Source organism: Podarcis pityusensis, assembly GCF_964106645.2.
Source record: "Podarcis pityusensis genome assembly, chromosome: 2".
Lineage (NCBI taxonomy): Eukaryota > Metazoa > Chordata > Lepidosauria > Squamata > Lacertidae > Podarcis > Podarcis pityusensis.
In genome coordinates, this window is record NC_138029.1 from 86,965,542 (window position 1) to 86,990,593 (window position 25,052).

Consider the following 25,052-nt stretch of genomic DNA (forward strand, 5'->3'; position numbering starts at 1 on the left):
ACTGTGCCCCTGAGCAAAGCTTTCTTCCCAAACATGTCAGTCCTGAAATAAATCATATTTCAAACTCCTGGAGAGTCTCCTAAACGTATATGTGTACATACACAAACATGTAATTTTCTTCTAGAGGTGCTTCCCCAGTTTTAACGGCTGGTTTCCTTCAGTTATCATTTCATCTATGTACTGAACATTCACAGTCAATGATGTAAATTAAATTGCTGGACCTGGCAGTGAACTTTTTGTTTGATATACTAAGTCATAGTATATTATGGTTATAGCCAGTTGTGGTGCTCATGAAGTAACTGTCTCCAGTCTGACATCAATACCAGGGAAGATTCTGGAGCAGATCATTAAGCAAACAGTCTGTGAGCACCTAGAAAGGAATGCTATGATCACCAATAGTCAGCATGGATTTCTGAAAAATAAGTCATGTCAGACTAACCTGATCTCGTTTTTTGACAGAATTACAAGCCTGCTAGATGAAGGGAACGCAGTGGATGTAGCCTACCTTGATTTCAGCAAGGCATTTGACAAGGTGCCTCATAATATTCTTGTAAAGAAGCTGGTAAAATGCGGTCTTGACTATGCTACCACTCAGTGGATTTGTAACTGGCTGACTGACCGAACCCAAAGGGTGCTCATCAATGGTTCCTCTTCATCCTGGAGAAGAGTGACTAGTGGGGTGCCACAGGGTTCTGTCTTGGGCCCGGTCTTATTCAACATCTTTATCAACGACTTGGATGATGGACTCAAGGGCATCCTGATCAAATTTGCAGATGACACCAAATTGGGAGGGGTGGCTAACACCCCAGAGGACAGGATCACACTTCAAAACGACCTAGACAGATTAGAGAACTGGGCCAAAACAAACAAGATGAATTTTAACAGGGAGAAATGTAAAGTATTGCACTTGGGCAAAAAAAATGAGAGGCACAAATACAAGATGGGGGACACCTGGCTTGAGAGCAGTACATGTGAAAAGGATCTAGGAGTCTTGGTTGACCACAAACTTGACATGAGCCAACAGTGTGACGCGGCAGCTAAAAAAGCCAATGCAATTCTGGGCTGCATCAATAGGAGTATAGCATCTAGATCAAGGGAAGTAATAGTGCCACTGTATTCTGCTCTGGTCAGACCTCACCTGGAGTACTGTGTCCAGTTCTGGGCACCACAGTTCAAGAAGGACACTGACAAACTGGAACGTGTCCAGAGGAGGGCAACCAAAATGGTCAAAGGCCTGGAAACGATGCCTTATGAGGAACGGCTAAGGGAGCTGGGCATGTTTAGCCTGGAGAAGAGGAGGTTAAGGGGTGATATGATAGCCATGTTCAAATATATAAAAGGATGTCACATAGAGGAGGGAGAAAGGTTGTTTTCTGCTGCTCCAGAGAAGCGGACACGGAGCAATGGATCCAAACTACAAGAAAGAAGATTCCACCTAAACATTAGGAAGAACTTCCTGACAGTAAGAGCTGTTCGACAGTGGAATTTGCTGCCAAGGAGTGTGGTGGAGTCTCCTTCTTTGGAGGTCTTTAAGCAGAGGCTTGACAACCATATGTCAGGAGTGCTCTGATGGTGTTTCCTGCTTGGCAGGGGGTTGGACTCGATGGCCCTTGTGGTCTCTTCCAACTCTATGATTCTATGATTCTATGATTCTATAAAACACAGATAATGCTGGGTTGTATCCAACGTTAGGCATACTCAGATCTAACCCTTAAAATGAACAAACATAACTAGCTTAGGTCTACAAATTTCTATGGGTCAATCTTACTAGAGCTTAGCTGGATACATCCTAGTACATTTGAATCCTTCCACGATCCAGAGCAAACTCATCTGAAGTGCAGTTTGATGCTTTGAAAACCATCTCTCTGCATGTACATGCACACAATTCAAGGAGCTGGGGAAGGAAGGGCTCAGTTTGTTTAGAACATTAAATGAACAGTGGACTTTTGCATAGATCTTGGAATAACATTGATGGCTTGTGCAAAAGCATCATTTTGAAGAAGGCACTCCCTTGTGTGAGCAGAAGTTTTGCTCAGTTGTGTCATCAGTCCATTTTTTTCAATGCTAAAGTTACATTTTTAAAAAATTGAAAATAATAATTACCTTTTAAAATGTAAAGTGCTCTTTTATGCATATTATTGTGAGCATTCTAGGCTGAATTTTGTTTTTATAGTTGTTTTGAAATGTTTTTGTAAGTCAAAACTTAGGGAAATGACAAATACATATAAATCACCATCATCTGCCTTGGGAGTTTTTATTGAAGGATGGTATAAAAGCATATTAAAGAAATTAGTTCCTGAATGGGAACTTTTGGCTGATACGCTTATTTTCTCCTTCAAAATTATTGTGCAGGATAGACTGTCATGTTCAACACCTTAGGGCAGCTGAATTTTACTGATTAGACCATACTTATATACAGTGAATGTCTTTCTATATACAGTATCGCCTATGTAGCACTCTTTGAAATTGAAGGAGCATGATGTAAATATATAATCTGTAAAGTAGTTATGCCCTACTGTTTGTAATGGGATTATTTTGCGATTGGTTGTCCTATGAGAAACACCCTGGTCTTTTCTCAGGAGCTCGGCCTTTCTCTGGTGGGGTTCTTACGCTAGTTCTGTACTTTCACCTGAACGCTTTACACTGTAAAGCATTCAATCAAAAATGCAAAACCAGAGTCCCTTCTGTTTCTTTGCACTTATCACTGAATTAAGCACAAAATAGGCTTTGAAGGAAGCTGAGGCGTGGAAGCTCCTACCTTCTTTGAGTGGCAGGAGGATGTGGAGAAAGGGTGCTTGGGGGCACGGATATGCGGGGAGGGGAGGGGACCATATGCACTGCCTTCATCTTTCACTTCTCTGTGTCCCCATCAAGGCAGACTCAGTGCCATGGGCTGAGGGTAGGTGGGTGGGGTGGAGTGGGGGGGGGGAGGATCCAAGGCACAGGGAGAGCTGATTCTCCAGTGTCCATAGCTCCCTAACAAACTCCAGCAAGCCATGAATCTTTCATTTAATCTCTCCTGACACGCCTGTCATTTTCTCCGGAGAGAAGCGGAGAATCTCTCGCCGAAGGAGGTCATTAGCTGTCAGGGAAGGTTCCAACTGCCTTCCTGTCTCTGTATCGATTAAGCCTCCACATGCGCGCAGGCACTGTGGAGGGAATATTGATGGGGCTGCCAGAAGTTTGGCTTGGGCTAGAGATTGGGTGTATCTTTTCCCTGGGTGGGAGGGACAAGGGCTCGTGGGGCTGCTTGATGAAGATATAACCCCAAATTTGTCTGCCTCTACAACCCTGCCCTCACAGAGCTATTGTCCGCCTTAGGCTCTTGCTTTTTCGTTTTCTGTGTGGGAGCTTTATTTCCCTATACCCTAGGAAAGGCAGGATCTAATATTGCCAGCTCTGGAGAGCAGAGAGTGATGACTCCAGCTGCTGCTTAGTTTGAGATATCACTGTCACTCAGTTTGTACAGTTCACCAGAAAATCCTCCTCCTTTCATTGGAGGAGCAGGTTCAACATGAACACTGAATGTTAATCAGAATCAAATGATTAGCATGTTTAGTTTTTATTATATATCACCATAGTGACAATATTGTACAAGGGCTGTACACTATTGGAGGGACTCTGAAAGCCACTTAGTCCACAGTGACTGTATGCCAGCAGTGCTTTTTTTTTTTTTAAAGTACAAATTCTTCACCCAGGTAACCTAATTCCTGTGCCAAGAGAAGCTGGAGTCTGTAATTCAAATAAATTATGCACATGACGTGACTTCAAATAGATTTGCTTATTTCCCACCAGTGATTCTGTTTCTGCTAGCTATAGGAGAGGCAGAAGAGCTATACGGAAGCATATCCAAACTCTTGCAATATTGTCTGTGCAAGTAAGAAGATTTGCAGGGGGAGGTTCTTGAGGTGCCTTGGAGTCCAGACTCCAATTCCTTTCCCTCAGAAAAGGCCTTCCGTTTGGCAGAATTCTAGGAAGCAGCTGGGAACTGGAAATACAGTGGTACCTCGGGTTACATACGCTTCAGGTTACATACGCTTCAGGTTACACACTCCGCTAACCCAGAAATAGTGCTTCATGTTAAGAACTTTGCTTCAGGATAAGAACAGAAATCGGGCTCCTGTGGCGCAGTGGCAGCAGGAGGCCCCATTAGCTAAAGTGGTGCTTCAGGTTAAGAACAGTTTCAGGTTAAGAACAGACCTCTGGAACGAATTAAGTACTTAACCCGAGGTACCACTGTATAAGTGCTGCTTTTGGAAAGGGGGAGGCCCCTGGATATTGGAGACTTTGCATTTGACCAGAGTGTCTTGCTTGGGACGTCATCATCCCTGGCAACCACAGATCCAGATGGGTACACTTAGAACGAGCCAGAAGAATGCAAAGCTCCCCTGTGGTCTGTGGTCTGATTCCTGATATATATCTGTTTCTTTCTGTCTGAGGGTGCCTAATGTGACTCTTTTCTCTTGTGTTTCCTCTGGCAGTATTCCTATGAAGGGAATGGCATCAGTGACCTCCCGGTGAACCTTTCCGTGGTATGGAATGGGAACTTCATCATTGACAATCCCCAGAACATCCAGGGTAAGCTGATGAAGTCGGGTGGGGTGGAGCCCCCTTAGCAAGATACAGCAGGAGTTCCCTGCAATGAACTGCTTCTGCATTCCACTTCTGAGCCATCCACCTCAGGGCCAGATTGACACCAGTGCACCCCTACAGGTGTAAAATCAAATATTATGCTAGCCTGAGCAAACAAGCTTTCTAACACAGAGCAAAGTTAGAAGTGGTGGTCTGGGGATTACTGGTTTCTCTCCTGCCCATCAAAGCGCCTTGACCCTCCAAACGCTGTGTACTTGCTCTGAAACATTTTCTCTGTAGTGTGCTGGCCTTATAAACATGCCCAGCCATTCAATAACTCGTTTGAGACTTAAATGCACGTTCACTTCCTAGACATAAAATGAAATCACTTTGAAGGCTGCTTTACGATCCTGGCTCCCGCTGCAAGGAACTTAGGACATGATAGTTAGGTTAGTTCTGTAATGGGCAAAGATTATTTCACACACACACACCACAAATAAATTCACAACATTCTCACAAAATCGTAAACCTCAGAGTTATTTGGGGAAGCCGTGACAACTATGCCAGTTCAAACCACTTGAAATTTGTGACCCTGGTTGTGGCTTTCAGCTGAGATCCTAGACCAGAGAAAGGCAATGTCGTGCCTTTCATATGTTGGTGGATTCCAATTCTCAGCATCCCCAGCCACCATAGCCATAGGCTGGGGATGATGAAAGTTGTAGTCCAGCAGCATGTGGAGGGCACCACTGGGTTACCCCTTCATTAGTGGATAGGTATTTTCATCATAAACAAATCCCTTGCTGGCTGTATTCAGTAGTGAAAGCTGAAAACTGTATAGGCAGTGAATACTGTCAAAACTGGTCTGATGCAACAAAGCATATGGAAAGTGGTAGACCCTGAGGTCCTTTAGTGGGCACTGTCAACAATTACCCATCATAGGGGGAATCTGTGTAGCAGTTCTGTCCCCACCCCACTCCCCAACTTCTTTTTGAATGTAAGCAGGGATTTGTGTTTTCTTCTTGCAGCTCACCTATACAAGTGCTCAGCTCTGCGTGAAAGCTGTGGGCTGTGCCTCAAGGCAGATCCACGCTTTGAGTGTGGCTGGTGTGTGTCAGAAAAGCGATGTTCCCTGCGCCAACATTGCCCAGCCTCTGAGAGCAGCTGGATGCATGCCAGCAATGGCAATAGCCGCTGTGCGGACCCCAAAATCATTAAGGTATGCTTGTGAAGGGTAAGCAGGGGGGAGGTTTTTCTTCTTCTCTTTTATCCTCAGTGCTGAATAGGAAATCGCCTATGGTGGAGGGTACATGGTGGTGGGCAGTTCTGAAGTATTTTAAGGTGTGGCTGGCCTAGCTACCAGCGTATGCAGTGTTCTTGTAGCATATAATACAAAATGTAGTATTCTCCTGACACTTTCTTTGTTCAGACACCAATAACTGGTGCGAAGCCTTCTTCCCACCAACCAGTGAGTGCTCAATGAACAGTAGCGAGCAGAATTAGTGTCTCCTGTGATATGCCGCTGATGGGGCAATGCAGCGGTGATTGTAATGGAGAATCAGAGCAATGTGGTTCAGTGGTCAGAGTTGGATGGAGCTAGCCTGTCTTCTGTTCCTAACCCCAATTGACATTTCCCCCACTTCCAGATTCTCCTTGTTCTCCTCCATCTATAGCAGGGATGGGGAAACCATGACCCTCCAGGCATTGCTGGGATTACAACTCTCATCATGGTCAGTGGTCACTGTTTCGCCATTCTTGATCTATAGAAGCATGGTTGTTTTGGAATCTGTTACTGTGGCTTAGGTTTTCGATGTCAACATTTTGCTCTTAATGGGTATTGTTACATATGTCGTGAAAATCAGGCAAAGTGTACGCTTTTAAATAAGACATAAATAGGATGGAGATGAATAATATCAGGTGACACTTGTGACCTGTGCAAGTTCATTGGCCAGTGCTGGTGAAGACAGGCGTTCCAAAGAGGGGTTGGACTCAGATTCACCGCATTATGAGAGGGCTTTGTTTCCAGGACTGATGATACATATTGAAATTTTGCTTAGAATGCCTTTCTGTCGACTTACTACAACAGGCAGAGTAGTAGGAGTATATTTTTTTGGCTTGCATACCACTTTCTTTCTCTCCTGTGTTGACAGTGAATGTTTGATTCCCATTCTGGCCTGTTTCACAGGATTCCTAGCAAATAGGATTCTGGAAGAAGATGAGGTTTGGTGTGTCGTGGATTCCTCACCCCCCCACCCCGGTTGTGTTCACAGTTTTTAGCCAGCCATCTTTTCACTTCCTTAAGACTGGTTGTTTATCATCCCTCTTCTCTTGACAGCTGCTATGACCGTCATTTAATAAGATTGTGTATATTAATGTTAACATGTCGGTTGGGCCAGGCTCCAAGTGCATTAGCAGGGATTGGCAGGTAATTCTATTTGATATGTTCTATTTACCCATATACTGCAAGCCAGGCAGGCCTTGGTGGTGTTAATTACCAGAGTCTTAGCACAGTATCTCATCTATTTGGGTTTCAGTGTCTTATCTGTTGAAGGCTGGAAATTAGAGCAGTGCCTCTTGCACTCCCCAAAGTTAGTTGCTTCTTATTGCTGATTGGCATTGTGGGGCCCTGCGCTGCATTTGCCAAGGCCTTCACTCTTTGGAAGCCCCCAGCCCACCACAAAACCTGATGGGAGAGAGCCTGCCTAATTAGTGTCTGCATCTTCTATAAAAAGAAGTAATGACTGTAAGACTGGAGATGGGAGGTGGGGGAATGACAGGGGAGTCTTACCGTCTCAAATCACGTAAGTTATATTACAGATTTCCAATGGAATAGTACTTAGCATTTATACAGTGCTTTAGGGTGCTCAGGATGTTTCAAATACAGTGGCTGAATACTATTTATTTTATTTTATTTTTATACCGCTTTCCAGACAAATGGTCTCTTCCAAAGCAGCTCTCATCAATTAAAGAGAGAGGGAAGAAGAAAGAGAGAGAAATGGGGAGCCTTCCATCAGGCATCCAAACTTAAAAAATAAAATAAGAAGGAACACAAAGAAAGGGGAGGTGGAGGGAAAAGGTAGAGCAAGGGATATCATTTTGGCAATACTGCAGCAAGGTGGTGAGTTGTAAATAGGCATTTATTTGATTGTGGGTTGTGTTTATGAGATGACTCATAAACTAAATTTTCCAGGTGGCAAGCAGAGATTGAAAACACAACAATAAAACCACACTACAATAAAACCCACAGTAAGATTAAGCGACATAAAAGCAAAGTACAAAACCAGCACAATAAAATGCCACAGACAGCACAGAACTAAAACAGCCACCAGATGCATGCGCTAAAGCCACCATATGCCACAGGACTTAAAGTCTGATCTTAAAAGACCTGGGAGAATAGAAAAGTATTAGCCTGGTGCTAAAAAGGCAGCAATGTCGGTGCCCGGCAAGCTACCCTAGTCAAGGGCTGCCACCAGAAAGTCCCTCCTTTGTTGCTACCCTCCAAGCTTCACATTGAGAAGCTACACAGAGAGGGGCATAACCAGAGAGAACATAGACATTGTGACTAGTAGCAATTGAGAGCCTTGTCCTCTATGAATGTGTCTGATCCTCTTTTAAAGCCATCCAAGTTGGTGGCCATTACTGCTTCCTGTGGGAACACATCCCATAGTTTAAGTATGCACTGTGTGAAGAACTGCATCTCTTCCTGGGTCACCAGCTCCTTTTAGACAAGTGTATGATACTAGAATCCTAAATCTTGATTTAATATATTCATACTGACTCCTGATTGCAAGGTATGAAGCTCTCCAGAACCAATTCTGACTGAACCCTGTTATGTGAAGTGTGGGGTTGTCATGAAGAGGTTTGTGAACCTAAAACCATTATGTAGTGTCAAGGCTACTAAATGGTGTTGATAACGCACATCTTGTTTACCTGCCAATTTTTGAGCACTTGCCAGCATTGGGTTTTAATGATACTCTCTGCATCATTAAATAATTAAAATTAAATTAAGAACTTGTCACACTAATTGTAAGCCCTGTGTAGGCAAATCAAGTAGTGTGCCTTTCCATGCATGCATTCCAAGTTTGGGGACTTCAACATTGGTGCTTTTTCCAACTGTTGCTCTGGTTGAAGCCTTGAAGGCCATGCAGCCTTCGTAGGTGCTCCTCCAGACAATTGTTGATGACTTCCTGGTGCTTTCTAGATGTTGTTGGGCTCCAGCTCCCATCAGCCTTGACCAGTGTAACCAATAATAAACAGCACCAAAAGGGCGCCACGTTGGCTACCCTTGCGATAAGATCAGCTTCAGTGCAGTGGAATGAATGATGGGCACAGCATGCACAAAGAAATAGAATATGGAAAATGTTAAACTGTATGGGTCATTAGTCTGGAACAAGTGGAGAACTTTCTGCTTGGCACTCGGATTCCTTCTACTCCAAGGGTTCCAGAAGAGCACCATTTGAGTTAAGACGAGAGCCATTGGATGTCCTGCTGAAATAATTTATCAGCTTGCATTTTGCTTTCGCTATCTCTGTAGCACCGTTACTGTGCAGAAGGCTTTACAGTGTTCTTATCTCCTCAGAACGATAACACTATGCCAAATAAACGAGTTTAGCCTTAATTTTACGGTGGCAAGTCAGTACTCCATTAGACCTTCCAGACTTGTCTTTTATCAACCTGGCATGATGCTATGTTCCAGAATCAAGCCCAAATGTAGTGCCTTTCTTTCTTAACACAGCTTGGGAAGCAAACCCATCATTCTAAGTAGCCGTGCTACCGATGTCAGTATCGCTTCACTTTTGAAAGCCTGATCTCAGAGACACCTAATAGAAGTTTTGCTGCTGCACAAGAAGATGGAAGGTCGCTTCTGTGTGCTTTCAAAGCTCCAGTTTTAAGTGGTACATTCGCAGCTAGAATATATGCATTCAGGCACAGGAGGGCCATTCTGAAATGAAATGATCAAATGGCCAAACCGGTTAGTTGATGATTCATTATCTCATCTTTTGGGCACTGATATATCTTGTGTCCACTTCATTTGGCAGATCTGAAGGGTTTGTGCTCTGAAACCAATTAGCAAAAGAGTGCTGTTGTTTGTCAGGGATGGAGCAGGGGTGGGAGAGTGCCTGCGTCTGTGACTCTGTGTGTGAGTGTTTAAGGGGAGACGGTTCAAGAAAGAGCCAGATTTCCCTGCCAGCTCTGGTTCCCAAGTGCCTTGTTTAGCCGCGACCTCCCCACACAGTGTGTCAAGCAGTGTCAACTTTTTCCCAGAGTTGCTGCTCCCCAAACGTGTGGCCCTTGTCAGTTTTGCTGCAGTGGAGGGGAAATCTAACATACCACGGCAGCCTTTAACACTAATTTAACAATACCAAACAAACAGCCACGGCTCACCAAGTATCCCAGAGGAGCCCAATTTAGGAAAGAATGACTTGGGTTGCCTGCTGCAGCAGCTGCCTTAATGAGTTCTGATCCAGGACTTTAGCAGATGATTGGATTGAATTTAGGCGAGCAGCAAACCCCCAAAGCTCAAATCGGTTTGACTGTTGTATAAATTCTGAGGCATAGCATGTGATTGCCCTAGGCCTGCTTGTAAGTTAACTCGTGGAGCAGCCTGCAAGTCAGGGAGCGGAGAAGGGAGCCAGGGTTTGTGGGCTTTGGATACCTAATCCAAGTTGGCTTTGGGCAAGCTACAACCTCTTTGTGCCTTGGCTGCTGGTAATTCTCCAGCGTAGCCTCCTTTTGCTGCTTTGTTAATGAGACTTGGATGGTGTTTGTGAGGCAAGAGTCGGAGAATGAAAAATAAAGTGTTATGTTTTAATGACTCATGTTGATGCCTTGGTCAGGTATGTTGAAGGAGATGTTCTTTACGTTTGCATTGCCCCCTGGGGCTGGAGGAAATAGCTCTCTGTTGATTTGTTACTTCCCCTCTACCAAATCTGTCTGCTCCAAATGATGGCCCATATTGTAGAATGAAAGGGCCCCATTCTGGAGGCGAGGAGTGTCTGAGGACCTGTGATTCTGAGAGTACAGGCCTAACACAAATTTTGCCTGTCTTTAGGGGTGGCTACTGGAGGAGCGTAGTGTTACAGAGGCTGAGATCTCCCCAGCTAGAAAAGAGTTGCATCATACATGAGCAGCCTTTTGCCATCTTATTATTGTAGCGCACTCTGCATGCTGCTACCCTCCTTGACAAATATTCAGAAGAGATGCCTGATACACAGTGAGATAGCATGGGGACTGCAGGACTGCTATGTATTTTTGCTCAAGTCTGTGGCCCTATTGTTAGACACGGTAAGGCTGTCTGCCTGAAGCAGCATAGTTTGGGGTAACATTAAAAGGCAGCCATTCCTGCCCCCACCCCCAGTTATTTTATTAATATATTTTACCACCATTGGTAGTGGTGGCAGAGTTGCCATTTGGATTCTCGGCCTCAGGCATGAATTTTGGGGGGGCTGTTTCTCATTACGTTTATGTTTCAAGATCTCCACTGGTGCCTTACTAGTTATCCAGCAACAATAGAAGATACTGGCTTAGAACTAAGAAGTTTGGCCCACACATGCCTTAGAAATCTCTTTCCCATCTTATGACACATCTTTACTGTTAAAATCAACACAGTCTGTGCCTTCGTAACAATGCAATCTGTGCAAGAGCGTGTAGTGAGGTAACTTTGTGGCTGCCTCATAATTATAGAAATCCCTGCTCCTGGAGGTTTGCCAGAGCCTGTGCATTATCTGTAGATAATATAAGGCTTTTCTGTTGGAAGCAGCAATGGGAGGCCTGTAGTGGCTTTGTCTTGATGATATTTTGATGCTTTCGGTCTATTTTTAAACATGAGATCCTTTCTGAACATTTGGAAGCTGGCAGGATGCAGATTTAAACAAATAATGGGGATGTGTTCTCAGGCATGGTTGCTACTTCCCACCAGCTTAGAAAGTTTAGGCTGTATGCAGAGCCAGCAGGAACAGTGGGACCAGTAGCTTTAATGTTGACTGGTCAGGTAAGCAATCTGCAGTTGGTTTTGCTAGGCCTATTTCAGTGCATCAACAATGACTATGCTGAGGCCTCTTTCTGCTGGAGCCCACTTCCCTTGGCTTGGGGTTGCCGTGACCCAGCACAGAGCTTTCCCCACCTGCATGCCCATTGATCGTCTTATCACTTGCAGGTGTGTGCTGAGCACCAGGGGGCCAGCAAAATGTGGTGTAAAATTGCCCATAATTGCCTTGTTAGTGGCAATGGTGGGCCCGTGCCACACTGCTCATCCGTCATCACGCAGTGTGTGTCAAGCCACACCTGTCCGCTTTATTGGGAATCATCTTAACAAATGAGGCATATCGTGCTCACTGGGGCTCCCCTCCCTCCCCAGCTGGTGCTGTCAGAAACTTCACATGCCGGGATACACCAGAGTTGGTAGGGGAAGAGAGGATCCACTTTACAGGGGTTAACTGGTGTCTCCCTTGGTGGGGAGGGCTCTGGAGAGATTACTTTCCCTCTGTTAACTCACAGCATGAAAGAAAAATAGCCTCTCTGCAAGTGTCCACTGCCCTTGCCAAGGATATGCAGAATGCCCCCCCCCCCCAAAAAAGTGGGACGTTCTGTGCCATTCTGAAGGATAGTCCGTTGTAGAGACCATGAGCAAGCCATCCTACAGGAGAAAACTTTTACTGTTTCCATTTTCATGTCACCATAACTACAGAGTAGTATTGTAATCAGCACTTCTGTGAGCCAGAGCGATTCAACAGCTTACAGACATTAGCCGTTGTGATACCTTGGAGCCACCTGCTTGAATATTAGCAGAATCGACAGTCCAGCCATTCCGAACATGTGGTTTAGGTGTCCTGAAGCTTATTCACAGGGGGATAGATGCATGGGTGTTATTTTCTTTTTTCTGTGCTTCAGCACAATGAAACTCCTGGTGCTTTCCAGAAATGTAAAATGTATTTTCGCCGTGTGCACGGCCCAGATGCCTTCTCTCCAGTTGCTGTGGTTGGAAGGGAATGACTGGGACTTGGTCCTTCAGGGCAAAGCTGAAATATTGCACTGGTTGTCCTTAATACTACCAAAGTTCTTAGCACCATGCAGGTGGTGAATAGTTGGTGTAAAACAATACCTGGTTTGTGTGGCAGTACTGTGGGGAGCAGAGAAGAGGATGTTGTGTCAATAGGTTGAGGTGGGAAAGGTGGATTATTATTATCACTGCTTGGAGGACAGCAACCTATTCAGAACATCTGTCTGGGTTTTAAGCATTTGCTATCTTCATTTTAGTTTACCTGATTATATGTTTATTTTGTAACCTGCATGGAGCTGTAGATATTTAAATAAGCCCTAGATATATAAATGTTGGGTGGGCTGCTGAGTTGTTATGGCATGCAGGCAAACTGTTGACAATGGCCTAATGAATCCAATAACAGTCTGGTTTGTTTCTTCCTAGCTGACACCTGAAACAGGCCCCCGGCAGGGCGGTACTCGCTTAACCATCACTGGAGAGAACCTGGGCTTGAAGTTTGAGGACGTACGCTTGGGTGTGTGGGTTGGCAAAGTGACGTGCATGCCCATCGAGAGCGAATACATCAGCGCTGAGCAGTGAGTAACCTCCAAAAGAGGGCTGGCAATGAAGGGATGGGCTGTGGGAATATCTCAGTAGTATATTGGTCCTCTGGTCTGCTGGACCAAGATAAAAGCCAAAGCTTTGCTAAAGAAAAGCTTTTGCTAAAGATGCTGCTTAGGGTTGATGAGGTCATATCTGTTTCTTATACAGTCTGGTTTCAGGCTTAGTTTCAGGACCAAAAGAGCATTGGTGGATTATCTGTGCCAGAAACTAGTTGGGGAGTTTATCCCTGTTGGTTCTGCAGCATTTGATACCATGGAGAATTCCTGGGATGCTTGGCTGGTATAGGCACTGGGAACATCATTTTATGGTAGAAGAAATTCAGAAGGTAGTCTTGGAGGATGCGTTGCCCAGCCTCTTGGTTGATGGCTTGTGGCTCTTTTTCACCCCCTCCTTTTAAAAAAATGTCTACATGAAGCTGTCAGGGTACGGCTTCATCTATACACTCATGATACCTAGCTCTATCTCTCCTTTTCAACTAATCTGATGAAGTGGTGGAAATTTTAAACCATCGTCTGGATGCAGTGAAGGACTTGATGGGGACTAACAAGGCCTCAGTCCACATAAGACAGAGGTGCAATTGTTCAGTAGAGAAGCTAATTCAGGACTGAGTGTCCATCCAGTCTGAGATGGGGTTGCATTAGCTCTGAAGAATCAGATTCACTATTTGGGAGTGTTCTTAGATGCAGCATTACTCCTGGAAGTTCAGGTGGCTACTGTGACCAGGTGGTCTAAATGTCACTGTCAGCACATCGTGGGATGTGAAGGACCAGTGTGGTCTAGTCAAGAAGAGTTGAACTGGGACTGGGTTCAGCTCCCTGCTTACTTATGAAGCTCACTGGGTAACCATAGGAGTAACTACTGTATCTCTTGTCCTAACCTCCCCATATGGAGAAGTTACGATAATATATAGGATGACAAGTGAATGGACACCTCTCTTGAGTTGTTTGGAGAAAAAAGATGGATGGAAGAGTGGCTAGAAATACCTAATGAAACTTTCTAGATAGCTTCTGTATTTGGTTGCACAAAATACTGGCAAAATGTCAGTATTTTGCAACATTTTATGAGAATGATTCATCTGACTTCATTAGTAAGAAATAGTTGGTGAATGGCTCTACATGACTGACTGGGAGACTTAGTCTTCCAGTCTTTCACAGGCTTTCTTGAAGCTATGATTTTGGAAGATTTTAACTTTCTATCCTTAGTGGTGGTGGGTTCTTTTGCAGAGTTAGCATTAGCTAAAAGTCCCGCTCTGGATATTCTGAATGTATTTTCAGGCTTCTTAGCAAAGTCCTTGATGTGTGTTGGGAGATCTGCACTATCTAAAGCTGATCAATTCTGGCTAGCCAGCTGGAAGCAATAACTTCCTTTTCTCTCTGTATATCCTTCTTTGTTCTACTGTCTTAACAACTCAGGCTATTCCAATTTAAAAACATGTATAAATTTACAGAGCAAGTTCAAAAAGCAAGAGGATTTAATAAGAGAAATCAATTTATGAACATGTGGGTGCCTTTCCTTTCATATGCAGATAGCAGTGATTTCAAATACGTGTGCTGGAAATGTGTAGGATTTTTTTCGCATTGTTTAATTTATGGACGGTGCATTAACACAACTGCAATAGGAGCAAGGAAGGAGGGAAAACAGGGGTTCTTTTCTGTTTCTCTTTGTATTTTGTTAAATTTTAATTGATTTCCTGCTGAGTTGAGTGTTACAGCACTCGTAATATTTTATATATTTTGCAGTTTTGATATGCCTATTGTTCAAAAGTCAATTTGATATGTGCTGAGAAATCACTTCCTGAAATTGTGAAATGGCATTTAATTAAAAAGCAACAGCAACAGCCCAGGAAAATGTGACGACAAGTGCTTGTCCTTACTATAAATTAGAGCAGAAATAACTGGCTTCTTGGCCTGAGCAGGTGGCCTGAGAACTGCAGGCCAGCTCTGCTGAGACATTGCGTACATGTTATACAATCACTTACTGTGCCTTCCCCAGGATCGTCTGTGAGATTGGAGAAGCCAGCCCAAGCAAAATCCAAGAGGCCCCTGTGGAAGTTTGTGTCAGGGACTGCTCCCCCAGCTACAAGGCTATATCCCCCAAAAGCTTCACCTTCGTGGTAAGGATGTATTCTTCTCTATCACCTTTCCTTACTTTGAATCCCACTTTCCTCCTATAATTAGTTTTATTTATCTAAATTTTGCAAGACCACCTATGCACTTGACTATCTGACCCACTTTTTATTATGTATTAGAATGTATTGTGGTCCTGTGGTGCACAAAATGGCTGAGGTCAGAGGAAATTTCCCTTGCAGCATTCACTTTTATTGTTCCTGGGCACCAAGGACACCTTCTGAACTCTGTGAACTTGCTGTGTTTCCCTTTGACAGACTCCCACTTTCTCGCAAGTGTCACCAGCTCGGGGCCCTGTCTCTGGGGGCACCTGGATCAGCATAAAAGGAAAGCACCTTGATGCAGGAAGTGACATCACAGTAACCATTGGAGGGCAACAGTGCGCCTTTCCAAGGTGAGCCTCTCATGGGTGGAAACCATTGTGGAGCGGAGTGCTCCAAACGCACTGAGCAATGTGAACGAAGGGGATGCAAGGATGTGTGTGTGAGAGAGTATGTATTCTAAAATAAGGTACCACTCTTAAGGAGCCAAGCAAAAACTCCCCGTGTAATTCTTTTCAAGGCTCATTTTTTTTATATTTTGGGGTTAAAAAGACCGAAGACTGTTGAATTTCTTTTCCCTCTAAAAAGCACAAATCCCTGAGCCATGAAGTGGATAATTTTTAGATTAGGGATGATAATGGAGCGGCTCTTTAAATATTTTCGTGCAGTAATTACTGGTTATCAGCTCTAATCGCTGCTGTTTGCAGCAGCCGTACGATGGGGAACGCTCCGGAGTTGCGCTGGCTCTGCCGGCTGCCTTTGCTTTATTTTTCTTTTTGTGTTAACTGATAATTTTAGCATCACTTCCCCAAGTCAGGGAGAAATGGGGTACCACATATAGAGGGTGGCACTTCACTCCTTTATTCCTTTGTGTCAGATGTGAACAGTTGGACTGATCCATGGCCTGGGAGCAAGGCTGGATTCTTTCAGAGCAGGCCCCATTGGGTTCTCTTCCACATTTTATTCATATATGAGCTCAGGGCTACGCCGACATGGGATTTGCATTGATGCAATCAATAGCTCAGCTGTCCTTGGGCACTCCTCAGCTCCTGCTAGAAATTACAGGAAATGCCATGTCTAAACCTTTAGGTAGACTTACTTTACCCTTTTGTAGATTAGCAGTCTGCCCTTCAGCTGAGCAGCTCTGGGAATCAGACATACAGTTTGTGGCCCATGGTGCTTGTGGTGAGAAGACATTGGTGCACTACACATATCTATTTAATGGGGCAAATTTTTGCTGCCATGTAGTGTTGGTAGAAAGATCAAAAAGCTTGACACCAGGCAGAGTATCCAAGTTTGTTGCTGAGATTGTGGCATGACATGGCACCAGGAAGAATATTTGTTGGCCCTTCCTATAGCTAAAGATGTTGATTTTGTTTCCCTCTTTCTCTGCGTCTTACAGGAGAAATGCTGTTGAAATCCGGTGCAGGACACCACCTGGCCAAAGCTCAGGAGAGTCTCCCATCCTCATCCATATAAACCGGGCTATACTGAGCAGCCCTGAGGTGGCATATTTCTATACTGATGACCCCACCATTCAGAAGATAGACCCCGAATGGAGCATCAACAGGTAGCACTGAAGGGAGTGGATTTGCAGGATAAAAATAAAGAAAAGAATGTGCATATTAGGAATATTGGTGGTTGTTCATCCATTTAGTAGCAGCTTTGCTGTACTTTGGAAAGCTTTGCGTTTTGCTAAGTCACTCTGCCAGAAATCAGGATGATTTCCTCAGAACCCCACTTCCCAGAACCCACTGCAAGAGGTGTGGTGTGACGTGCATAGCACCCTATGTGCTGGCCTGTCAGTAGAGAATAAAATGCTGTTCTCATGTTCATTCTCAGTATCTAGCCGTAACAATAATAATTTTATTATTTTATTATTATTTATACCCCGCCCATCTGGCTGGGTTTCCCCAGCCACTCTGGGCAGCTAGCAGTCTCTAACAGACGTTAAGGCAAACATTAAGCCAGTTAAATCACATCCCTGGAAATGGCACTTTGCCTATACTCAATTGACAACAATGGAGGGGGCTGCTTCTTTGCCTTGCAGTGCTTCTCTTGAGCCACACATAAGAACGGTGTCTGCTGGCGAGTTTTGTAAAGCTCCTGAAGCAGCAGACCTTTGAATCTGATGCTGACTTTCTTCCATAGTAGAAATACGAAATGTAACAACCATAAGAGCTATAGCAGCAATTACCTGTTATTTGCAGTGTATACTTCAGTCATCTAAGGCCCAGGATCAAAAGAGTCAAAGCAGGACCCAGGAAATTTTCCTCTGCAACTGGGCGCCACGTGGAAGTCCAAAATGAAAACTGGAAGGAGCATGACTCTTTCAGAATGGAATTTGCTATCGGCTAATGCCACTGAATGTGTGTTTGAAAATGTGTATTATGGTTATTTTAAAGAGGATCTAGTTATGTAGGGAAGAAAGTAAGCTCTGGTTCACTAGGTTAGGCCAGTGCAGGAGATGTGTTTGGTATGACATAAAGTAGTAGGCCAGTGCTGCCTGACACCACTTGCTAATTGTATATTTTTCCTCTGTTTTGGTGATTTTGATTAAAATCTATGTGTTGCTCTACATGGTAAGTGATGACATCTGTGTGCAAAGCATAGTTAGATGTGATGTAAGAAGAACTGTGATGTCAGGAGGGTCTCCTTTATTTTCAAGGTTAAAGGAACTATGATGGTGATGGATTAGATTGGTGTCATGGTGATTGGAAGTAGTGGTAACACTGCAGCATTTTACCTTCTGACTGACTGTTTTCTCCTAGGGAGAAAAATAAACTTTTTTTGGGGGGGGGGTCAATTTTTTTAAAAAATACATGTGATCAGCCCCCAGCTTCAGGCAAGTGCCGTGACTCCATTTCAAGGGTCTCTGTAGCTGCTTTTTTCTCAAAACAGCTGTAAGATCTTATTATGGACCTCCCAATGTCATGTCCCTTTGAAATGGTCCTCAGAAATATTAGCCTTAAAAAACAGCCTTCATTGTCATCTTCATAGAATTGGAAGGGGGGACCCAAAAGAAGCACAGCTAATAGACTGAAAACAGCTCTTGTTGTACGATGCATCTCTTGTAGTCCTGGCTGTTCTGAACACAAATGCAGAAGTGGTAGTCTGGGACAGAAAATGCTGGTTGTCCTGGTATTCTTTTAGGCTGTCTTATGGTACAAGTGTGCCAGTAGGGCTTCTTGGTTGGGTGCACCCTGGAGAAGAGTGGAATCCAGAAAGCTTTCTCATTTTCACCAGTTGCTCTCTAAAATTAATCTTGTAGTTTGGTTTCCCCCAGCCTGAACAGAAGGTAAGAGAGACCATGCAGCTTTTAAAATAACAGAGTAGAAGTGACACCCTTGTTCGGTTCATGCTGCTTGTTCGCACCCCACTGCAGTTTTTGTTTAACCCCGACTTTTGCTTGCTTTCTAGTGGTGGTACACTGTTGACTGTGACAGGCACCAATCTGGCCACTATCAAAGAACCCAGGATCCGAGCCAAGTATGGCTCTGCTGAGAGTGAGAATGTAAGTAAATCTTTGACTTAAGGGAGTCATTTTTAAAAGGAATTAGAAGTCACATGGCCGCCATGATTGCCCATACTAATTCTTTTGTCCAAATGTGGTTGTAGTGGGTATGAGTTACTCGTGCGTAAACTGGTGCCTCTCTAGGCTAATTTGCCTTGTTAAGCCTTTCTGACTGCACAGCCCTTTCTCATCGTGGCTGCCTCAGTCGCTGGCAGAATCCGTCAGTGGGCGTTTCTTGAACCTCTTCCAACATAAAAGTTATTTGACACCCAGTCTCCTCCTCCTCTCACTGCGCGGGAGTCTTCTGCGCAGGGAGGGCGTGGGTAGCGGAGGACCTGTGCCCTCCTCACTGAGGTCCAGTGAAGAGTCCTGGAGCCCTCTCTCCGATTCCCCCCTCTGCCCCCCTTTATCCCTGGTGTTGCGCTGATTTGCTTTCCCCTCTACTGAGCTGTTTCTCCCCCTGCTGCTGGGTCCTTCGCCAGCATCATCTAGGAGCCTCCCCTTCGCCTCTTGCTCCGATGTCAGTTCCCTGACAGTGGTGTTAGACTCCAAGTCCTATCAGACCCAACCAGCATATCCAATGGCCAGGGATGATGGAAGTTGTGGTCTAGCCGCATCTGGTGGCCACAAGTTTCCCATCCCTAGCATAGATGGAGAATGTCAAAGTGCCTTCAGTCTGAACCTCCTACCTAAGCCAGCACTTCTCACCACGTATTATTATGCTGCTACCTCAATGAAGGGGAAAGGTACAGATAACCTTCTGGGAATTAATTATACTTGAACTTGGTGTGTGTGTGTGTGTTGAGTCAGATGAAACCAATGAAACGCCGTGGATTAAATTTAGTGGCTTCTTCCTTTCTAGAACTGCACAGTCTACAACGACACCACCATGGTGTGCTATGCTCCCTCCATTGACAACCCAGTCCGGAGTCCTCCAGAGTTTGGTGATCGCCCAGATGAAATTGGTTTTGTCATGGATAATGTCCAGGCCTTGCTGATCATCAACAAAACCAGCTTTGTCTATTACCCAGACCCTGTGTTTGAGTCTCTCCCCTCTGGAATGCTGGAGCTAAAGCCAAGCTCTCCACTCATCCTCAAGGTAATGCTACCCTTGGCCCCATTATTGCAGCTGTGCATAAGCTATCCCACCTAGCATAACTAGGGTCCTTACTTCTGCCCCATTCTTGGCATAATTGGATGATTCTCGCCCCCCACTCACACCTTCCTGCTGACTCCTCGCCTTCACTGCCAGTACAGCATGGAAGAGAAATCAGATGGAGTAGAAGGAACTAGTTTTCTACTCACAAATGTGGTCTTCACAACCTATCTTTGTTTGGTGTTAAATGAGCTGCACTGAAAAAACCCCCACACAATCTATACATTTGTTTGAAAGGAGAGATTTGGCAGTCCCTACAGCAGAAGCATGGGACGCGGGTGGCGCTGTGGGTAAAACCTCAGCGCCTAGGACTTGCCGATCGTCAGGTCAGCAGTTCGAATCCCCGCGGCGGGGTACGCTCCTGTTGCTCGGTCCCAGCACCTGCCAACCTAGCAGTTCGAAAGCACCCCCGGGTGCAAGTAGATAAATAGGGACCGCTTCCTAGCAGGAAGGTAAACGGCATTTCCGTGTGCTGCGCTGGCTCACCAGATGCAGCTTGTCATGCTGGCCACGTGACCCGGAAGTGTCTTCGGACAGCGCTGGCCCCTGGCCTCTTAAGCGAGATGGGCGCGCAACCCCAGAGTCGGACACGACTGGCCGGTACGGGCAGGGGTACCTTTACCTTTACCTTTACAGCAGAAGCACTGCCAAATTCTGGTAGTTTGTTCCAATATTACAGGGAGATGAAAACTATATTATAGGAAGAGGCATGAAACTATAGAATGAGAAACAGGAGATCCTGGTTATAATTCTTCTCTCTCATAATACTTATGAGTTGACTCCAGCCTTGCTGGTCTGCTCCCTTCAACTTAAAATTGTCTTGAGCACACTTGTCACATATTCTTGGATCCGTTGAGTGGTGTTTCTTTTCATTAAGCTTAGAAATCCTTACACTAATGGTGCGCTACAGTAGGCTTCACACCTTGTTCTTGCAAGAGTGTAGAGAGGAGAAAAATTGATTGTGTTACAGTGGAAAAGGCAGGAAAAGTGATGCAAATGTTAGCAAATATTCTCTCTCCTATTGAGCATTTTGTCACCCATTGGTCACTTCTGTTCAACTAAGGATAGTTTGAGGCTGCTTTTGGACCACTTTTTAAGCTGCATAATGTGGATTGAGATGTTGCTCCTTTTGCCCCCTGATCTAGAGAACAGAACTGAATGAAAAAATGCCTCTCCTTGTGGTTTAGAAGGCTGAGAGTCTACTGGTAAACCCAGTGTTATTTTTGTTTCTTTTTTAAGGGCCGCAACCTGCTTCCTCCAGCACCTGGAAATTCCCGGCTAAACTACACGGTGCTAATTGGCGACACTCCCTGTGCTCTTACGGTTTCTGAGACCCAGCTTCTCTGCGAGTCACCCAATCTCACAGGACAGCACAAAGTGACGGTAAAGCAAGCCAGGCGTGGCCTTTGTTTCTTCTCTGTCTTGTTTTGACAACATTGTTCTATGCACTGGGTGCTCATTATTTTTCCTCCTGGAAGAGCCCCGTGCAGTCCGGGTTGCAAAGAATGTGGAACACATCCCGCTTTTTAATCTTTTTGCTCTCTCCCACCTATTCCCAAATCCAGATCCTGCTTTTGGGAAATCTGTTCTCTGTCAGCAGCCGCTCAATATGCATCCAGTTTCCGTGCACCAAACCAACCTTGTAAATACACCCACAAAGGTTGTTAGCCTGAAAAGAAAGTTTACTAGCCTGCTGGGGGTTGGCAGAGGAGAACCAGTCCGTCCTGCAGCAGCTTCCCTAGCAGCCCATTTAGTTTCTCTGTTGGGCACAAAAGGGGGATGGAAAACTCCATCCTTCCTCTGAAGGAATTGAGCACTTACCTGCCTTATCACTTTGCACATGGCGTGTGCATAAATACAAGGTCACGCGAGACTATATTATGCATGCTATTAATGCAATTTTTATGTGATGAATTTGCATGTTTGTAATCTCTCTGTTTGAGGCAGCATCAGAGTAGGAAATCTTGGCAGACCGAAGGAAAGAAATCCAGATTTTGAGATTTGGAGTGGATGATGATTTTTTGGATCTTAGTGTTTGGTGTTCTGCAGGAGGGACTTCAGAGATCTAGAAGGCTTTTAGAGATATAGATATAGATATAGATATAGATATAGATATAGATATAGATATAGATATAGATGATATAGATATAGATATATGAATGAGAGAAACTATTCCAATTCATATAAAAACCTTTCTGTGGGCCCTTTGTGCCCCAGTTCTGATTCCTTCATGAGTTCATCTGTAACAAAGCTCTTAATGCTGCTCTTGGGTGTCAGTTGAGCCAATTGCACAGGGTTCAGAGGGATGTACAAATTCCAGTGGTTTCTGTTGCATTATAGAGCTTGTGTCTGGATGGTATAGTTGCGACTGGAGTGCATGGATCAGTGCTCTCTTTCTCTGCTCTCCTGTGGTCCCTTTTCATGAATAGACTTCACTGAGCCCTCTTTTCTACCATTTCAAAAATGGTGTTGCTCATAATGAGCTAGCAAACATGCCAGCTTTTCCTTAGCGCTTACTGCTGTTACTTCCACTAAACACTTAGCACCATTGCTAGTGAACGTGCAAGGGCATGTTTTGCCTGTGTGCCACTGTTCTTGAAAATATCGTTTTTACCCTTCAGCTGGGCCTCTCTCTTTCTTTTGGTGGAGGTAAAGTAAGCCATGATCGTGTATTTTGGATTGTTCTGAATACCACCATTTGGTAGCCAAGCCCAAGCCCCAAACCAAAAGTCCTGTTGGGATGCATTTTGGCTTGCCTGCTGATGAAACTCAGTGTGTGATGATTGATAATATTGTCATTTATCCATTTTAGATCCCTAAGTAGTTTCCAGGGCACTGTCCTGTCCATCTCTGTTTAGTTCCATCCTTATTTCAGATGTGGTGGTACAGTAGGTTGCAATGTTTAGCTGGTGATATTGTGAGGTTTAGCTGCTGATAACAATTGCAGTGTTTAGCTGGTGAGTTATCATGATGTTGAAAATCAGATATCACCTAGCCCTTGCACACATTGTGATTTGCGATACATTGCCAGCTCAAATATTATGAAACTATTATCACAATGTGAACATCAAACCGGTGTTGGATATTGATATATCACCCAGCTCCATAATACTCCCTGCCTGGTGCCCCGTCCTCATATTTTGGATGCCTCCAACTAACTGTCATGATTACTTGCTCATTTATTTCCATTGACTTTAGAAGGGGAGAGATAAAAAAACAACAACAACAACCTTGAGGAATTCAATTTCTGTGACTTCTGGAGTGAACTGACCTCCTGGACTTATGTGCCGACTGGGGCGTAAAATGTCCTCTGGATTTCACACTTGTCTGAATTTTGCGATGTAGTTCTTGATTCAAGAAATGGACTGAAGTGCAGTTAAAAATATGTATGTTGGGGTAAAATGCATTTATAAATGCATACATTGAGATAGAATATGTGTTTAAATATGTACTTCGATATAAAATGCACAATTGAATTTTCATTTTTTTAAAAAAAACAGATTAAAGCAGAAGCAGGACAAAACGGACTCATGAATGGGTTAAGCAGGATTAGTTGCACATTAGACTGCGGCACAGCAATTCTGACTCACTTGGGGGCTCAGTGTGGCCTTGGGTGTTTGAAAGGGACCCAAAATGTTTCTTACTCCAGGCACCTCATCCATCAGGGAATGCACTGTGCATCCCATCTGTTATTACAACGCTTTGTGAATGAGACATCAAACTTGCTGCCTGCTCAGCAACATACCAGCCTGTTCCTGTATCCCATCAAATCCCTTTGCAATGCTTTGAACAGGCAATGTGAGACTTAACCCTGCACTGCTTGGCCATTGTCCTTCTCCACTTAGGCATTTGCTTCCCTCTGATGGCTGCAGTCAGTGCTGCCTAGAAGATGCTTGGGATGTGGGTAGCTAGGCAGGAGTAACCATTACCATGAGTGTACTGAGTGGCAGAGATGGGACGCGGGTGGCGCTGTGGGTTAAACCACAGAGCCTAGGACTTGCCAATCAGAAGGTTGGCAGTTCGAATCCCCGCGACGGGGTGAGCTCCCATTGTTTGGTCCCTGCTCCTGCCAACATAGCAGTTGGAAAGAACGTCAAAGTGCAAGTAGATAAATAGATACCGCTCCAGCGGGAATGTAAACGGTGTTTCCGTGCGCTGCTCTGGTTCGCTAGAAGCGGCTTAGTCATGCTGGCCACATGACCCGGAAGCTGTACGCCGGCTCCTTCGGCCAATAAAGCGAGATGAGCGCTGCAACCCCAGAGTCGGTCACGACTGGACCTAATGGTCAGGCGTCCCTTTACCTTTACCTACTGGGTGGCAGAGCCCCCCCCCCCCCCGTTGCTTGTTCAACAATCAGTGAACTACCCAATGTGGCAATTGTCTCTTTCTTATTAATATTAAAATTTCTGCAGCTCAGAAGTTGGCAGCTATTCGCTTACCTCATGATTACAAGGTGGTAGCAGTGGGCACCAGCTTGAAATACTTAACGCCTTGGTAACATTCTCGGCCCAAGCAGCTTGCTATTAAACCGTTTTCAGGGGTAGCAGGCAATGGGCAAAACATTCCCCTTCCTGCTCGTTCCTGGAAGACCTCATCTATGCTGGATTCTCTATATATGCTGGCAGAGAACCACGTCTAAGAATCTCTTCTCATTTGACATTTTATACTTGCGTTCTGATACCTGAATATGAGAGGCATACTGTTTGCCTTGGTTCTGAATGGTGCATGTTTTAAAATTAATTTATTGAAAAGCAGTTTGAATTGCCATTTGCTGTAACGCTGTTGAGAGCTTGCACAGGCCATGTGCCCTCTGAGCCCCTCTGTAGGGATTGGATCTTGCAGCTTGAGGGAACTGCTTCCTTGGCAGCTTTTTCCGGCATGGTCCATGGGCACCTTTGGGAGGATGGAAGGGATATAAATTCAGAAAATAAGAAGGACAGACAATTCAGAAAATAAGAATGTCCTCCCCTGACATTTTTCATCCTGTTATGCCCAACAGCCAACAGTGCCTTGGGATCTTTGCCATTCCCTTAATAATTACTAT

The 25,052-nt window shown here is 44.7% G+C and overlaps 1 protein-coding gene across 4 annotated transcripts in view; it reads left to right on the forward strand.

Moving 5' to 3' along the window:
* PLXNA1 (plexin A1) overlaps positions 1 to 25,052 on the forward strand; it is a 299,658-nt gene that overhangs the window by 215,763 nt on the left and 58,843 nt on the right. For all 4 annotated transcript variants that reach the window (XM_080996881.1, XM_080996879.1, XM_080996882.1 and 1 more), the window contains exons 11-19: positions 4,482 to 4,578; positions 5,598 to 5,788; positions 12,992 to 13,143; positions 15,164 to 15,284; positions 15,555 to 15,691; positions 16,741 to 16,908; positions 18,759 to 18,852; positions 19,715 to 19,951; positions 21,248 to 21,391. In XM_080996881.1, the coding sequence (XP_080853007.1) occupies positions 4,482 to 4,578; positions 5,598 to 5,788; positions 12,992 to 13,143; positions 15,164 to 15,284; positions 15,555 to 15,691; positions 16,741 to 16,908; positions 18,759 to 18,852; positions 19,715 to 19,951; positions 21,248 to 21,391 (1,341 nt within the window). The remainder of the gene's footprint in view (positions 1 to 4,481; positions 4,579 to 5,597; positions 5,789 to 12,991; positions 13,144 to 15,163; positions 15,285 to 15,554; positions 15,692 to 16,740; positions 16,909 to 18,758; positions 18,853 to 19,714; positions 19,952 to 21,247; positions 21,392 to 25,052) is intronic.